At 35.4% G+C, this 19,061-nt stretch overlaps 1 protein-coding gene across 1 annotated transcript in view; it reads right to left on the reverse strand.

The window, feature by feature from the left end:
• Positions 1 to 19,061, reverse strand: part of CNTN1 (contactin 1) — a 169,265-nt gene that overhangs the window by 88,805 nt on the left and 61,399 nt on the right. The window contains exon 14 of the mRNA XM_068971443.1: positions 10,006 to 10,126. Coding sequence (XP_068827544.1) covers positions 10,006 to 10,126 — 121 coding nt within the window. The remainder of the gene's footprint in view (positions 1 to 10,005; positions 10,127 to 19,061) is intronic.

The raw sequence follows: 19,061 nt of genomic DNA on the forward strand, positions 1-19,061 counted from the left end.
GGGTGGTAAGGTGCATGCATAATTTTATGTCTGTCTAAGTTTGTGTGTATATCACATGAAACTTTTTAATCTGTCCTTCCTAATTTTATAGTTATTAAATTAATTAATGTAAAAGTCTTTTTGAATTAATTAAGACATGCCATACTTAAATAATAATTTTGAACATAAATCCACATTTGGTTATTTGATAATTTGAATATTGGAATTCTTGAACACAGTGTGAATATTTATGCCAGATACTGCAGAAGTCTAAAACCTGATTAAACACCAAGAGTTCCACTAACTGTTAACACGACGGCAGTCTCATTGTCCTTCTGCTTTCACAAATAGCCAAGGTTCCTGAGTTAACCATACAAATACAACATTAAATAACCCAAGAGGAGGTATTTCAACCTTTTAAAATAAATGTCTCTGGCTTTATTTTTCCCTTGATGTTTAAAACCCCAACCACTATTTATTACATGTGCTGGACAATAATGGGAAAGTGAGCAGAGCAGAACTGCAATCAGTAGCTGTCATAGCAGCAATTCTACAACAGACTTGGTCGTCTTTTGGCTATTATACCAAATTAACTATTGAACATTTTAAAGTATTAAAGTATTAAAATTTTAAAGCCTTAGGTACAAAAGTTTTAGAAATTAACTATAGAGTTTATTTATTCCTACTATCTGAAAGACATCTATTATCAGAAAATTGAATTGAAGTTCCAAGATAATTGTCACAAAATACATGGGTAATTCAAGGCAAGTCTCTCTTGAAATCTAAATTTGGTAGTAAAAAGGGATGGGAACTGTCTAGATGACCTCTAGGACTAATTCTAGATTTGAAACTCTATATTCCAGGGTTAAGATAAATGCAGGTATTTCATGTAGCTACTCTGAAGAAGTTAGAAGGGAAAAAAAAAAATGTAATTTTCGTGCATGATTTTCTAATAACAGGGCCATTAGAGCCCTTTTATCTCAGACAAAGAAAATGTTTATTTCATATTTTTTTAAGAAAGAGTACTAATCAATCTGGAACAATATCTCCGAGTAAATGGTTCAAAATTAAGTTTGTCTGGATAGCAAAGAGAGTGTGCTTTGGATGTGAACTCTGCTAACAGAACATCTGGAAATAATAAATACCCAAGGGCATTTCTGTAGAAAAGACTTAGCCAACTATTATGATTGTTTAAAATATAGCAGTATTATTCAGACTAAAAATTATATTGCCAGCTTCCATCAGGTTATTTATTTGACCATATTAGCTTAACTTAACCAACACAGAATTTAAAAGTGAGCTAGTCATCAACCAAAATGACCTCCTTAAGAAAGAATCTGGTAACTGTGTCATTAGGCCAAGTAATAAAAACTTCAGGGGATTACATCAAATAAAGATGACATCTTACTTACATCCATTTCCATTCTGCAACTGTATTTTGGCATTAGAAATAAAGTATAAATATGCATACACATAATATTCTTGTCTAAATAAAAATCTACATGAAACTATGCATGTAAGTTTCTAATATAACAATATAAACTTGACTTGGGGATTCAATAGTTTGCATAGTTTTGTATTATCCACTTTAACTTCAGTTATTCTTTTTCCAAAACATTTCCAAATTTCACATAGCATAGGTTAGTATTGAGAATCAGACTAAAAGTTTCAGAGAATCAAAGTCTTTTTATCTTTTGTTTGTTTTTTAATCTCAGCCTTGTATTAAGAAATGTTGTTTAATATGGTATTTAAGATATAAAAATGGGGGGCAGATATGAAAATAATAATCATGACTACATTTTCTATTTTTTCAATTTTAGTGACAAACATTATGTTCAGCCAGGTGTCAGGAGGGTGCTAACAGTTGGAAGCAGTACCAAGGAAATTTATAATACAGCAGAAATGCCACAGAAAGTAGTAAAACACAGATGTCAAAGCCTAATTTCTTGCTTTTGTGGCCTAATATTATGGTCCATTTTTGAATATTGTCCAAAAGTTCACTCATAAAAGAGAATTTAAATTTGGCAAGCTACATAAATGTTCCCAAAAGTGCTGTGAGATGAATCCTGAGAAACCTTTCCTTATAAATGACACTTTTTTCTTTTAACTGAAAAGCATTAAGTCCTCTAGAAACATTTTGCTGAAAACAACAGGGCTGTTGATGTGCACCAAAACTTACTTGATGAAGCAACCTGAATTATACTTTCATGGGACCTATTAAGTACAACCTTTATTACAAAAACAATAAAAAAATGGAAATTTGTATCAATCATCTTGATTTGGTTTCTTATATAAGAAGCCTAAAAATAGCTGTTTTTTGTTTGTTTAACTAAAAATAATCTTAGACTATAAAGGTCTTTTAGCTATTAAACAATTTGAGTTCTAAGTCCCCTTGGCTATATCATACATGCCTGTGTTTTAAAGTTTTATTCTGAAATTGCCCCTTTCACTAATACAATATTATTTTAAATTGAGGTCAGTGTGTGCTCTAATAGAAAAATAAGTCACTAAAATTATCTACAAATTACTATAAATGTCATAATACCAAGAATGGTATTACAATCTCTTATAAAAGTTATCTTCATTTTTTATATTAGTTATATTTTTATCATATCATTTTATATTAGCTCTAGCTGGGGAATATTTCATCTTATTTTGTATCTATTTTTTTACTTATTGTTGATACATAGGTTGAGTGGTTCTTGATTAACTTTATTAGAGTTTTTGAAGCTGATTATTTTCCTTGGTGTGATTTAGTGCTTAAAGTTCAGTTGTGCTAAAACTGTATGAGGGTGAGGGAAAACCAGCTGGAGTTAACTCTTTTCTCACCACCTGAACCGCCTTCTTCCATTCCCATAACATTCCTATCTTTACATCAGAGCTCCCTTCCTTGACTTCTAGCCAAATATTCATAAGTGTTTTTTCAATTATTTGTTGAGACTTCCATTTGGTTTGCACAGGATAAACTGGAGGAAAAGAGGATCTTATTATCTTTCTGAAACACATTTCTAATGTTCTTTATCCATTCTACAAACAAAACAATATGACTTTCAAACCATTTTCCATGAAATCTCTAGAACAATAATTTCTGAAAACCATTTAAAGACCACTCTATCACAAGCATTGTGTGGCTTTATTAATAAAAGAGACTTGCCAACTCAGGCCAGGTTTAAACATTTGGCTACTCTGGAATGGTATAATTTGATGCCCTCCATAATGACATTCTTTAAAAATATATCCAATACTTATTTGAAAAGAATACAGTAATGCATAGGGGAAAAGAGTGAAGGAGGGTTCTGGGTAAAGAAGCAGGCAACACATTCTCCGCTACTGCCTTTGGTAATTCACCTCTGGTCCCAAAGCTACAGCCCCACTCGGTCCTTCCCAGGCTTGGATCAACTTCCTCAGAAGGCAGTTTAGTAGCTGCCACTTGTTCAAACATGACTTCTGGGTATGCTGTGATCTATGCTTCCTAGTAATATTATGCTATTTTTGAAAAAAGAGAAAACATGTACATATGTTCTTTATATTTTCAGTGTGTTTTATGTCTATTTATTTTTTTTGTTAAAAATTTTTGGAGAAATAATAGATTCACATGCAATTGTGAATATTAATGAAGGAAGGTCCTGAATATCCTTCATTCATTTACTCACCACAGCAGTTTGCCTAACTAAATATGTTAGCACAACCAGAAAATTGACATTGATACTATCCATCAAACTTATAGTACAGATTTCACTAGTTTGTGTGTCTGTGTGCTTGTTTATTTCTAAGAAACTTTTAGCTTTATCACACGTGTAGACTTCAGTGACCATGACCACAGTTAAGATACAGAACAATCTCATTATAAGGATTCCCTGTACTACATTTTTATGGCTACAACTACTCCCCTTCTTCTAATTTCTTTAAGTCACAACAACTGAAAATCTAGTCTCCATCTCTATAATTTTCATTTCAACAGTGCTAAATAATGGAATCATAGAGTATGCAAATTGGCTGTTTTCCATGCAGCCTTCACTTGAGATATATCCAAATGGCACAGATTAATAGATTATTATTCTTATTGCTGAATAGTATTCCACAGTACTAGTATACCACAGTTTGTTTAACAACTCTTGTGTTTGAGAGCATTTGTTTCCAGTGTTGGACTATCATGAAGAAAACGGCTATGAATGCTGTCCCTAATCTTTTCTTAATTTGTCTGTAATTGTTATTTAACCCATCCAATGATTTATTTTAAATTTCCAATGATTGCTTATTGTTTGTAGTTCTTTTTTCCCCCAAACTGCTTCATTTCATAGTATCTTATTTCCAACTCATATTTATCATTTCCTCTCTTATTTGTCTAAAGATTTAGGCATGATGATTTTAATTCTTATTCTAATGATTAGAGTACCTGATAGACTCTAGACTTTATCGCTTTGTTTTTAATCCTCCCTGATTCATTTTTATGGCTTGTCATTTTTTACATAGTTCAATATTTGATTGATCTAAATTTGTTGGAATCCTAAAGGGCTGTGTTGAATGCTCACTATTTCAGAGATGGTATTCCTTTATATTTGCCTTGGCTGTGAATACTAAGAGAAATATTTCCAAAGTAAAAGGATAGAACTAGTAGAAAAGGCAGTTTGGGACATCAAAGGTGAAAATTACACGGCCAGTACTAACTCATAACTTGAAATTGTTTGCATAACTGGAGAAATAGGCAAGGTGTATCACTTTTATGGGTTCTTTTCCTTGAGCATCTGTGGACTTAACTAGTGGGTAAAGCAATTGAAGTTCTACAGGTTTTTACATGTAAACACTTATGACTGCTACAAAATGACAATGGCTTATATTTGATTATTGGTCCATTTTCTATAAATTGTTTTCAGTTGACAACAGTTGCTATTGTCTTCTTTATTTCTCAGTTCTATCAAACATTGAATGGATAAGTGGGGAAGTGAGTTATCTCTGGGTAAAAAAGTCCTAAAAAAGCAGATCTAATGTTACATTTTCCTTCAGCTATGTGTTTTTCTAAATTTAATTTCAGTTTTATATTTAGAAACATTCATATTTAACTAATTCACTGCCTCCATTCTAAACTCAATTTAAAAATGATGCTGAAAGGCACAAGCTTAAAATATATTTTTCACTCATTCAAATTACTTTCATCAGGCTTTACCTGCACAACCATCCATCCAAGCTTGCAAATACACACACACACACACACACACACACACACACACACACACATAAAATATAAGGGGGATACAAAATTTTCACTATGTATTCATTTACTGCAAGAGAACATAGGCTAAAAGATCCAGATTGTCCAAATTATCCCTGAATATTACTACTTTTGTTTAACCCTTCTGATAAAGCATAATAGTTTATGTACTAAGATGGATATATTGTCAAATTTTTTTCCTCAATGATCATAAGAGGAAATTACTTTCCCCTCTAATTTGTTCATTGGCCCTCTCACAGCACTGACACTCTCATAATTTTAGAAACTTCAGTTCAGATCACTGATATCTGAGTGTGAATTAGTACTGTGTGTGTACATTAGTCACTTGGTTGTGTCCAACTCAGAGACCCCATGGACTGTAGCCCACCAGGCTCTTCTGTCCATGGAATTCCTCTGGCAAAATGCTGGAGTGGGTAGTCAGTCCCTTCTCTAAGGGATCTTCCTGACCAAGAGATCAAACCAGGGTCTCCTGCATTGCTGGCAGATTCTTTATCATCTAAGCTGTTGAGCATTAATTTACCTCAGATTTAGCAAGCTCTTATATATTGTCTAATATATAGCATGGTTAATATATTTATAGACAGATATATTCTTGAAAAGTTGAGAGAAAACTGATTGAAAGCAATTTATAATCTAAATGTGCTATTAGACCTCACTACATAAAATTCATTAGTTTTTTATTAGCATGATGTGAAAAATAATCCCTTATGTTTTCTTTTTTTGAGAATCTTTGTCTAGATGGGGTAAAAAGAATAATAGATTAAATTCCTTGGTCTTTTAGCTAAAAGTGGCCTTTTGGGTCTTTGCTGGCTATGGAAATTTAATGAAAGTGATAAATTCTCTTCTCAGGACAATCTAGATACTCATTGAATTTTCCATTTAAGTTCAGGAGATCCATAGGCCACTTGAAGCCTATCCATGGATTCCAGGTTATGATTTCCTAGACTAAATAAAAAAAAACATAATGAGGTGGGTAAACAATATTACTAAAGTCATACTATGTCATTACTCATCATTATTTTAAGAAATAAGGAAAACTTTAATTCTATATTCCATGATTAAATATATAAATCATATCTGAAGGTTTACTTTACATATATTTTCGACACAAGCTATGCAGAAATGCACCTGACTATTTGAATTTCAAATTTTTATTGATGCAAAAATCTTATATTATTAATAATAAAATTTGGAGAATGCTTATAGCTTAGACTTTTATCAGTGCTAAGACTGTGAAGAAAGCTGAGTGCCGAAGAATTGATGCTTTTGAACTGTGGTGTGGAGAAGACTCTTGAAAGTCCTTGGACTGCAAGGAGATCCAACCAGTCCATTTTAAAGATCAGTCCTGGGTGTTCTTTGGAAGGACTGATGCTAAAGCTGAAACTCCAGTATTTTGGCCACCTCATGCAAAGAGTTGACTCATTGGAAAAGGCTCTGATGGTGGGAGGGATTGGGGGCAGGAGGAGAAGGGGATGACAGAGGATGAAATGGCTGGATGGCATCACTGACTCGATGGATGTGAGTTTGAGTGAACTTCGGGAGTTGGTGATGGACAGGGAGGCCTGATGTGCTGCTATTCATGGGGTAGCAAAGAGTCGGACACGACTGAGCAACTGAACTGAACTGAAGAAATACTTTCTATCTGTGCTGTGCTGTGCTTGGTCACTCAGTCGTGTCTGACTCTTTGCAACCCATGGACTGTAACCCACCAGGCTATAGATTTTTTAACATTCTGTTATAGTGCAGGAACTCAGTTTCCATTGTTTTAAGTTATTTTTCTTAGAGCTAAAAGGCTTTAGAAGTAAAAACTTATATTTTCACATAATAACTGCTATACATTTTTATACTGGTTTTTACTTTCATAGAAAATACACACTATGATGATTATTAATTACTTAGTATGAGTGGTCAAGATTATTAATATTCTTCTACTATATCTGCAAAACTTATTCTTCTCTCTGCATACCAGGAGTTTGCTGCAATGTTGATGGCTCATCTATAAAGAATACGCTTGTCAATTCAGGAGGCAGGGGTTTGATCTCTGGGTTAGAAACATGCCCTGGAGAAGGAAATGGCAACCCACTCTAGTATCTTTGTCTGGGAAATCCCATGGACAGAGGGGTCTGGTGGGCTACCATCCATGGGGCTGCAAAGAGTATGGCACGACTTAGTGACTAAACAACAACATCTAAGTTATATGAAGACACTGATGTACATACATTATAATATAAGCCCGATTGTGATAGGGCTTCCCAGGTGGTGCTAGTGGTAAAGAACTTGCCTGCCAATTTCAAGAGACGTAAGAGACACAAGTTCGATCCCTGGGTCAGGAAGAATCCCCGGAGGAGAGCCTGGCAACCCACTCCAGTATACTTGCCTGGAGAATCCCATGGGCAGAGTGCAGACTGCAGTGCAGTGGCAGGCTGCAGTCCATAGGGTCACAAAGAGTTGGACACAAGGGAAGTGACTTAGCACACCTATTGCAATGCTAGTAGTAATCATTTAACATGCAAACAAAGTCAATTAAATGTAAACATAGGCTATCCTTGGAAGCGGCTTAGCAGCAAGTGGTCTGACAACTGAAAACAGTGAGTAATTCCTCTCCCAGATAACTCTCAGACAGATGTCCAAGAAAACAAAATACTCTTAATGGAAATATTGAACCTATAGGAAGTTTATTTAACATTTTGTAGCCTTGGAGTTTAATTAATTTTCAATAAGGGTTGTGTGTAATAAATACCTAGGGTTATTTGGATGAAGAAATTTCAGCTAGACTTCTAATACTCTACTGAAGAATATATTTAACTGAAATAAGTGTTTTTAATATTTTCTGAGTGAGATGGGGGACTCCATACTGCCTTTGCTCTAGAGGAAAATGCAAGACATGTATGAGATTGAGTGAAATTATATTTTTGATCTGAATTTAGTATGGGTAATATTACAAACCATGTGTATGATCTCATTTACTAATAATTTATCTGATTATGCAAAAATGGATGAAAAGTACAATAAAAATGGTCAATAAATATTTTAGTAATGAAAAGTGTGAAAAAATAAAAATTTTAACATGCTATTGAGACAAAGGGAAAAAGAGAACTATGAAGCTGTGAAATATAATTCTGCAGCTCACTAAATATTATCAATAATAAAAATGCATATGTGAATTTCACAACTTAGTAGAGGAGATAACTCATATGTACAAATTGCTGTAAAACTCACTAGAGAAAATAGTTATTGTTATAGAGTTTAGAAAAGATGGCTAATATTTGGGACATCAAAAAATGACTTATGAGTTTTGTACTTTTGAGCCAATCTTTGAAGGATGGAGGGCTTCCCTTGTGGCTCAGCTGGTAAAGAATCTGCCTGCAATGTGGGAGACCTGGGTTCAATCCCTGGGTTGGGAAGATTCCCTGGAGAAGGGAAAGGCTACCCACGCCAGTATTCTGGCCTGGAGAATTTCACGGACTGTATAGTCCATGGGGTCGCAAAGAGTCAGACCAACTGTTTGACTGAGCAACTTTCACCTCACATTGAAGGATGGATAAGACTTTGGCAACAAGCAATGAAAACAGGATTTGGAAGGAATGTTGTGAACCAAGGAACAGAGGTAAAAATCTTAGGATATTTCTGTGGACTAGTTGGTCAGCAGGAATGGTGAGAGATTAAAGCTAAACAGGCCGAGGTCACCGCACAGTATGGAACTTCTCAGGTGCTTAGCTAAAAGGAAAGGTCTTCATTCTTTAGACAGTGAGTGAAGAGCAGATGAATGATTTTAAATAAAGTGAGGCATGTTTTGAGCTGGCCTCACAGCTATACAGCAGAGATCAGTAGCAAAGTGGTGGGATTTTCAATAAGCATATATCCAAGCACATTCTCAATCATTTATAAGAACAAAAGCACAGGTTTGAAAATCAGCAACAAATAGAAACATGATACCTGTAAAATCATTTTTTATTCTAAGATGATAGCGGCAAATGTGTTAACAATTGAGGTTATATATTATACAGAGTGAAGTAAGTCAGAAGAAAAACAACAATACAGTATACTAATGCATATATATGGAATTTAGAAAGATGGTAACGATGACCCTATATGCGAGACAGCAGAAGAGACACGGATGTAAAGAACAGTCTTTTGGACTCTGTGGGAGAAGGCAAGGGTGGGATGATTTGACAGAATAGTATTGAAACATGTTTATTATCATATGTGAAACAGCCCAGGTTCCATGCATGAGACAGGGTGCTCAGGGATGGTGCACTGGGATGACCCTGAGGGATGGGATGGGGAGGGAGGTTGGAAAAGGGTTCAGGATGGGGGACACATGTACACCCATGGCTGATTCATGTCAATGTATGGCAAAAACCACTACAATATTGTAAAGTAATTAGCTTCCAATCAAAATAAATTAATTAAAAAAAAACAATTGAGGTTCTAATAAACATCATTAGTATATTTTTTTCCATAAAAGATTAAAAAAGGAAACATGCTGTTCAAACACGAAAAGTATTAGCAGAAACTGAGAACTTCTGGTAAGTACTAGGTTTAAAAGCACAAATATTTAGTAGGAGGTATGTGGTATAAGTTTCTAGAAGATATGTAGTTAGTAAAACAAACAAAATCAGTTTTGTTTACTACTTGTCTGGCATAAATCAGTCTTAGGCATGGGTGAAGAGCTGTTCTCAAAGATCGAGACTCTAAATATATAAGAATTCGTACCAGAGTTACCAGAAAATTATACATATTTATGCAAGTCAAATAGCTTTGGTTTTATGATTCTAAAATGTCGAAACTCTTACCTCGCACAACAAGGTCAGCAGAGGCTGAAGAATTGTCTACAATTGTCTGAGCAGTGCATGTGTACCTCCCAGCGTGTTTCAACTGGGCATTTCGGATGAGCAGCTCCCCATTGGAATCCAGCTGTAGGCAAAAATAGTAGTCATTTAAATCAGTAACTTTTTCACCAATTAAGTGGTATTTAGTATATGAGAGGTACATTTTCCCCTAAAAAAAAATGAAACCATTTTCATTAAAACGCATCTCTTTTGGATGTGCTGACAGTGTGTTCTTATGTTACTTAAACCTCTGGTCTTCAGCATCTGAAGTGGAAAATAGAGTGAATTACTTAAGGTCCATTTTAGCTCTGATGTCTTTCAGTTCAGTTCAGTTCAGTCACTCAGTCGTGTCTGACTCTTTGCGACCCCATGAATCGCAGCACACCAGGCCTCCCTGTCCATCACCAACTCCCAAAGTTCACTCAGACTCACGTCCATCAAGTCAGTGATGCCATCCAGCCATCTCATCCTCTGTCGTCCCCTTCTCCTCCTGCCCCCAATTCCTCCCACCATAAGAGTCTTTTCCAATGACTCAGCTCTTTGCATGAGGTGGCCAAAGTACTGGAGTTCAGCTTTAGCATCATTCCTTCCAAAGAAATCCCAGGGCTGATCTCCTTCAGAAATGTCTTTAGCATCCTATTATTCCTATAATCAGAGGTTCTTTTGAGAAAACTCACAGGATGAAACTTGATGTTGAATATCAATGTGGATACATACATGCTCTTTGGCTAGAAAGAATTATTAATTTCAAGATGTGTCAGTCCATTTTACAATGATAATGAAAGTGTGTAGAAAATGTTAAAATGGACAATTCTACTAACATGTTCCATTTGGGCCATAATATAAGCTCCATGTGGGGAAGGATTTTTGTCTTGTTCACTGCTCTATGCCCAGTGCTTAGAATAGTGTTTAACATATACTTTTTGAAAAAGGCTTAAAGGAATTTTGCTTGTGAATGACAAAGTACCATTTCAATGCAATTTCTAAAAATAACTAATATTTATCAAAAGTCTCCTCTGTACAGCTTTTCTCATTCCATTCTCTTCTGTGGACAGTTCTATGAGATGAGTCCTAATTTGTACATTTTATTAAAGATAAAAGTAAGACAGAGCATCCAAGTAATTTAACTATAGTTACTTTTTTTTTTTGTTAGGAGGAGCATAACATAGTCCATGCTCATTATCTCCAAATATCCTCTTAAAAGACAAATATGGAAAATTCAATTTGTAAACAGATATTTGGTTTTCCCACGAATCCAAAATGTTGATTTACTATTGTGATCATAGATATCCAGATAGATAAAAGGATGAAAAACTAATGGTTAAGTCAGTTTTTCATGAAGGCATTGTTTCTTTTATATGACATACTTGGTAATTTTAAATTTTGACTATTTAATGACTGTATGTAAAATGAATGCTCTGCTTCACCATTGGTACTGCCAGTGGGCCCTTTACATATTAAATTTCCTGCTGGTCTTAGAAAGTATTTGGGTTGCAATCCTTGCTTGATTAATAAGATTAATTAAGAATTTAGTTAATCTGAACAAATTGATTCAATTGACTGTAACAGAATACTGCTATCTCCGTATAAATATCTGGTCTAAATTGGGTAAAAATCCAGATTTCAAGATTTCTGTACATTCCTAAGGTAGGGGGCTTCTTTCCCTCTGTTCTCTTGTCCTTTTTTTTTTTTTTTTTTTTGCCATACTAAGGAGCCTCGGACCAGCCCTTTCTCTATTTTGCCTTGAAACCTATTAACATAATGTTTCCCCTAGTACAGAAGGTTTACAGGAGAGTTGAAGTTCAAGGAATTGGTTGTATCCCACAAAGTAGAGCAATTATCATCCAATATATATTTCTGTTCTTAAAAGTCCTATAGGTCATACTTTTATTAAGGATTTCTCAGTGACCTTTACTTCTCCCAGTTCCCTGCCATCTTGTTGGTGTTTGTTCCCAGTCCCATAGCTTACTTCTCACTGCTCTTTCTTGTTTCCTCTAGAAACAATCAACTATTCTTTCCTTACATTAAGCTGCTTAATTCTTGTAGGATTGCTTGCATCCTGACCATACCTAATTATCAAAACCCAACTTTCTGTTTTTAGCTTTTGCCATTTATTTACCTCTTACTCCTCAATCCATTTCAAGCTGGTTCCTGCTTCTTAAACTCATTTTGCATGATTGACCTTCTGCCCCCCAAAACTCAACTTTTCTTATCATCTGTGAGAGCACATTTTCCAGAAATTTTGAGAAAACTCTCAACCCTTTCTCTTCTTCAGTTTCAATTCCATCATATGAATTACTGAATTTATCCCTTTCTCTTCATCACCATTCCTCTGCCTTTGTCCAAGCTACTAATATCTGTCACTGAACTACTATATCCTATTTGGTCATGACCTCCACCCCAGTCCCATTTATTCTCTTCTCCACTTGGCACCCACAGTGACCTTTTAAAAATGCAAATATGATCAAATTATCCCTTTCTATAAAAACAAACAAAAACCTTTAAAAATATTCCCCTTCTTGGAATAAAAGCTGTAAGTGTTATGATGGTCAACCTGGATCCATTCTCTAAATTCTGTCCAATATTCCAGCTTACCAAGTGCCACTGTTTCACTTACACTCTGCTTTCCAGAACATTCCCTTTTTAGGGTTTAATATATCTCGTTATCTCTTATCTCTTGTTCTCCAGAGTGTTTCCTCTCCTAGATGTGGTCCCCTTATAGCCTACCCTCTTCCCACCTTCACCAAAATAACATTTACCCTCCCTGACTAGAATCAGTTCAAGTCATTTCCCTAAGGCAGTCTTTCTACTTTCTGTTGTTATGTTTAGCCATAGCACAATTTACTTAATGTGCAATTATATATCTCATTTCAGTAAAATATTTATACAATTATATGATTAAAGTTGGTTTCCCTGAAGGAAAAGTCTTTCCTATTTTATTCAGCTTTGTATCCCTGTGTTACTCATATACAGCTGTATGTGCTGTATCTCTAGGACCAGCACAGCAGTGCCAGGAACGTAAGACCAAAAGTGCAGCATCTGAATGGACAAGTCGACATGCTTATTAAGACTTCCGACATCAGATCTTGAGATAATATGTACTTACTTTTTAGCTACAAGCAAAAATGGCAACCCACTCCAGTGTTCTTGCCTGGAGAATCCTGGGGATGGGGGAGCCTGCTGGGCTGCCGTCTATGGGGTCTCACAGAGTCAGACATGACTGAAGCTACTTAGCAGCAGCAGCAGCAGAGTTAGGATAGCATGTTCAGGAGCCTGGTGGGCTGCAGTCCATGGGGTCGCTAAGAGTCGGACATGACTGAGCGACTTCACTTTCACTTTTCACTTTCATGCATTGGAGAAGGAAATGGCTACCCACTCTAGTGTTCTTGCCTGGAGAATCCCAGGGATGGGGGAGCCTGGTGGGCTGCAGTCTATGGGATCTCACAGAGTCAGACACGACTGAAGTGACTTAGCAGCATCACAATTGCAGCATTTTGTAAGCACATGATGAGACTTATTTTGGTGTCAGGATGAAGTACACATTCTTGCTACTTCCTTTCCCACTTCCTGCACCCCAGTAACTTACACTTTACTATGTGTTCTCTTTTCTGCAGACCTTTGTTTATGTATCATTTCCATTGCCTGAATTCTCTCATTTCCCACTTCTATCACTTGGTTAGCTTCAAGTTGTTAGCTGCTCCTTTCTCCTCTGGAATCCAAAGTGCCAGTTAAGGAGTTGTCCCTTGTATATTTTCATTGTAACTATTCCTTTCTACTCTAAGTGCAAGGAGAGCCAACCAGTCCATTCTGAAGGAGATCAGCCCTGGGATTTCTTTGGAAGGAATGATACTGAAGCAGAAACTCCAGTACTTTGGCCACCTCATGCGACGAGTTGACTCATTGGAAAAGACTCTTATGCTGGGAGGGATTGGGGGCAGGAGGAGAAGGGGATGGCAGAGGATGAGATGTCTGGATGGCATCACTGACTCGATGGACGTGAGTCTGAGTGAACTCTGGGAGTTGGGAATGGACAGGGAGCCTGGTGTGCTGCAATTCATGGGGTCACAAAGAATCAGACATGACTGAGCGACTGAACTAATCTGAACTAACTCTAATTGTTTAGCTTTTAATTTCTTCTACTAGATTGCAATTCTTTGAGAAAGAATTTAGGACTTATTTATTATTATATACAAATTACATATTGTGATATCTGACATACAAGAGGAATTCAGCCAATAAATATTGCATAAATGAATTAAAAGAATTATTATCTACAATGTTTTTATAAATTATTTTAGTAATTTCTTGTGATTTTTCAGGTAAGATAATGATCATAAGATAAAATAGCTGAATTAAGAACAACTGTTGCTGTCCATATTCATGAGATCAACTGTCAATTAATATTCTATTTCAAATTATTTACAAATGAATTTCATGAGTAAATATAAACATTTTAGGAATAATATGCAAATTTATAGAGGAAAGAATGCAGTTGACATATAAGAAAATGGACACCTCTAAGTTATACAACCACCTGTGATAGGGGCTTCCCTGGTAGCACAGTGGTAAAGAATTTGCCTATATTGCACGAGACATGGGTTCAGTTCCTGAGTTTGGAAGATCCCTTGGAGAAGGAAATGGCAACCCATTCCATTATTCTTGGCTGGAAAATCTGGTGGACAGAGGAGCCTTGCAGGCTGTAGTACATGGGGTCTAAAGAGTCAGACAACTTAACAATTAGACAACAACGACAATATCTGTTGTAAAGAATTAAGCCTACCAAAAAAAATAATAATAATTTAGCCTTTACAGATTCCAAATTTGTAATGCAAATCACAAATTTACAAAGAGAGATTTGCCTTTGCCTCAGCTTCTGGAAGGTAAACTTTAGTATCTTTCTTTGCCTGGTTATCTTGGGTCATACTAAACAATTCTAATCATGTGGTTTAGGGTGGCCATTAGCTGCAACTGTGTAATTTTAGAGTAGGGGCTGGCCATGCCAAAAGATGAATATTGTGACTTCTAGTAGCGGCTTTGCTGCTGCTGCTGCTGCTGCTGCTAAGTCACTTCAGTCATGTCCGACTCTATGCAACCCTATAGATGGCAGCCCACCAGGCTCCCCTGTCCCTGGGAGTCTCCAGGCAAGATCACTGGAGTGGGTTGCCATTTCCTTCTCCAAGTAGCAGCTTTGAGTCATGTAGTAACCATCAACCTAGAGATTGAGATTAACTATTATATTTGGGCAATCAATCAATGCCATATGATTAAGCCCCAACTAAATCTCTGGACATCAAAGCTTAAGAAAGACTCCCCGGTTGGCAATACTCTGTGCATACTGCCACACACCAAAGTGATACAGTAATGCATCTTGATTCCATGGGGAGAGAACAATGGAAGCTCTGTGTTTGGTACATCTTCTGGACTCTACCCCATGCACTTCTTCCCTTGGCTGATTTTAATCTGCATGTTATTCCACGGGGTAGCAACGAGTCGGACACAATTTAGTGACTAAACAGTCGGACATAGCTTAGTGACTAAACAGTAGCAGCAGCATTCAGGTAATGAATTATAATCATAAGCATAATAGCTTTCAGGGAATTCTAGAAAATCAAAGCTGAGGGTGGTTTTGGCAACTCTTGGAACTTGTAGTTGGTTTCAGAATTGAAGATTGTCTTGGGAACTTGCCCAGCTTTGTAGTTGGCCAAGTCCTCATAATCAACTCCTCATATTCCTACTAAGTAGAATTCAAGTAAGAGAGGAAGTAAATAAATATTATTTTATTATTTATAACTCTTTAAAAATATTTGAAGTAAATACAGAGTAAAACTGTGTATATGGGGAAAGTAATAGAGTTTTTCTTGAGCCATCATAGAGGCTAACTGGCACGTATTTTTCAAGAAAATTCTAGTGAGAAAAAATAATGCAAAGTAACTATAGTAAAATAAAAATATCAATCACTATATATTTATAAAACAGACTGATGTACTTTTACATCCTTAATAGACTGAATTTTTGACACTAAATATTTAGTAATGAAAAGATACTAAATAAAACAATTTAACACTATTATGACACAAGATAATAGCTATATTTGAGAAAGAATAATGTTTGCATGAAGTGAAAAGCACTTAGCTCTATTATATGCTTTTATTATGTGAACTCACTACTTTGGTTGCTTCATGCATCTAATGAAAGATAATCCTGTTGTTAAACTCTGGCTGTTTTAATGAGCTATGTGATTAGATTGGAATTAACAAAAATAAAACACTTCAAAAATTAATTTTTAAAAAATTCAACCTTATAATAAAAAAAATGAGGGCAAAAATAATTTTTAAAAATCGTGGAACCATAACTACCCTTTGTAAAATACTTGAATGCTATATACCTAATAATCTTCTTTTAATGAAATTGCTATAATTTCCTCCACAAATCTCAGTTTGAAGCATATTGCTTCTTTACATTCACTTACTTAATTCTGAGAGGAATAATGTGGTCATATTTTTTATACTTTTCACATGCAATGAAAAACACAAACTATTTTATGTCTTAAAGTATCATATTAAAGTTATACTTACTGAATCTTCAGAATTAACTCCTTAAAAACTTTTAACTAAACTATTCTAAAAGTTTAATGCTAAACTCATTTTAAACGTCAGCCCTGTTTTAAACATTAGGACTTACGTAGCTAATGATAGGTCTACTCACATAAAACAATAATAAGGTACTTTAACATTTATTCTCATTTGGTCTATTTTTGGTGAAGGTGTGGTATTGAAACACCTCAAAAGGAAAGCAAAGAAAAAATATAATATATCCCTTCCAATAGAGTTGTGTATGGACAAAAGCTTTGCTGAAGCTTTTATAAATGATGCTAGGGCTTTCCATACCTCAGGAGAAGTTGAGGTTCTCAGTGGTTGACAGAACGCTTACAAAGCAACTAAAGATCATGAATCTCAGCACATTCTAGCCGCAAATTAGATACAAATGCTCTCTATATTTTCACTACAAACCACTGCTTGGCTGAATTACAAAATGCTTCCCTTCATATGAGGAGGGTTGAATCACATACTGGAAATTGTGATAGCACAGCTCAGGGATGTTCCAAAGTGTATATGTGGTTTACCACTGAGAAATTTCCCAAGTTTAAGTCAAAAGACTTTCAAAATATAAATGTCCATTCCTTCCTTCCCCCTCTCCCATGAACTAACTTTGAAAAATTATTCCTGTAGTGTAAATGAATCTGAATTACTAAGTTGTATTAACAAATTCAATTAACCATAATGAACAAAGAAATATGCTAAATGGTATGTATATACAAGGTCTGAATAAAGCTTAGAACTCACAGTGTCTCTATAGAAACATTTCTTTTGTTATATTGAAGTTCAGAATGAAGAGACAAACATAGAAGGGTGGACAAAAGCAGAGCCTTTAAAGAGAATATGTTAGAAACCTATAAGGAAAATTAATAAATATGCATGAAACATGCTATATCTAAGAAAATATTTTCTTTTTTACTTTTGGCTTGCTAGGTTAAAGAAGGGATAACTGTAACAAATTCATCAGATGCAACTGCAAACTTTAACATCACCATCATCAGCACAACAACTAATATTTAGTAAGGGTTTTACAGGTGCCAGAGGCTAATACAAATACTTTGCATGTGAAAATTCATTTACAACCACCACCCTGGAAGAGAGGTACTATTCTTAACTTTATTTTAAAGATGAGGACACAACACTACTGTTACTACAACCACTACTACTGCCACCACTGTTGCTGTTACTAGGATACTACTTCTGCTGCTACTAATACCACTATTAAGAATGCTAGTACAACTTCTACTATTGCTACTGACATTGCTATTGCTACTGTGAACTATTAATATTTGATCTAACTTATTTATTAAAGGCTCTTTAGATGCTTGGCTTAGTGGTAAAGAATCTGCCTGCCAATGCGGGAGATGCAGGAAACTCAGGTTCATTCCCCAGGCCAGGAAGTTCCCCTGGAGGAGGAAATGACAACCCACTCCACTATCCTTGCCTGGACACTCCCATGGACAGAGGATCCTGGTGGTCTACAGTCTATAGGGTCACAAAGAGTCAGACATAACTGAGGACACACACACACTAGGCTAGATGCTTGGCAATGTGCTAGCTACTTTAAATATATTTTATTATTTTTTGTATAATGTTCAGGGTGATATAGCTAATCTTTCTATTTTATGGATAAGGAATTTGAGATTTTAATTTAAGCTACTGGTAGAAGGCTTCCCAGGCGACTCAGTGGTAAAGATTCCACCTGCCGAGCAGAAGACCCAAGTTCATTCCCTGGGTTGGGAAGATCCCCTGGAGAAGGAAATGGCAACCTATTCTGGTATTCTTGCCTGAGAAATCCCATGTAAAGAGAATGTAGCCCTGGTGGGCTACAGTCTGTGCAGTCACAAAAGAGTCAGACACAACTTAATGACCAGACAACAACAACAACAAAGAAGGCTCAATAGTTAACCTATTTTCACCAAGTTAAGCTGCTGCCAAAGCAGTACCTCATGGATCAAACATTTGAATTTAGGTTCACAGTTTAGTAGGTAAAAGTGGATATTTTTTTCACAACAGGAAAAATACAACATATTATTATTTTCTTTTTTATTTAAATTTTAACCTAAACACTCAAGCATAAGAGAATAGAATAGTACAATGGCCACCCATATACTAATCAATTAGATTCAACAATTAAAAATTTCTTGCCATATTTGCTTTTATCTATGTATCAAGTTATGCATCTATCTAGTGTTGAACCCTTAAAAATAAATTACTGATACTATAATTCACTTCTTAAAACATTAAATTGAATCTCCAAAAAAGTAAGGCCATTATCTTAATCACAAAATAATTTTCACACATGGCATAATTAACATATTCAAGTTAGTGTAATTTTAAGTAATGTATCAGCTCTAAATTTGCTTGAATGTTAAAAAAAAATGTGAAAAGATAGAGCTTACAAAAAATTTATGAAAATGAGTA

The sequence above is a fragment of the Capricornis sumatraensis genome, chromosome 4 (assembly GCF_032405125.1).
Source record: "Capricornis sumatraensis isolate serow.1 chromosome 4, serow.2, whole genome shotgun sequence".
In the NCBI taxonomy this organism is placed as follows: Eukaryota; Metazoa; Chordata; class Mammalia; order Artiodactyla; family Bovidae; genus Capricornis; species Capricornis sumatraensis.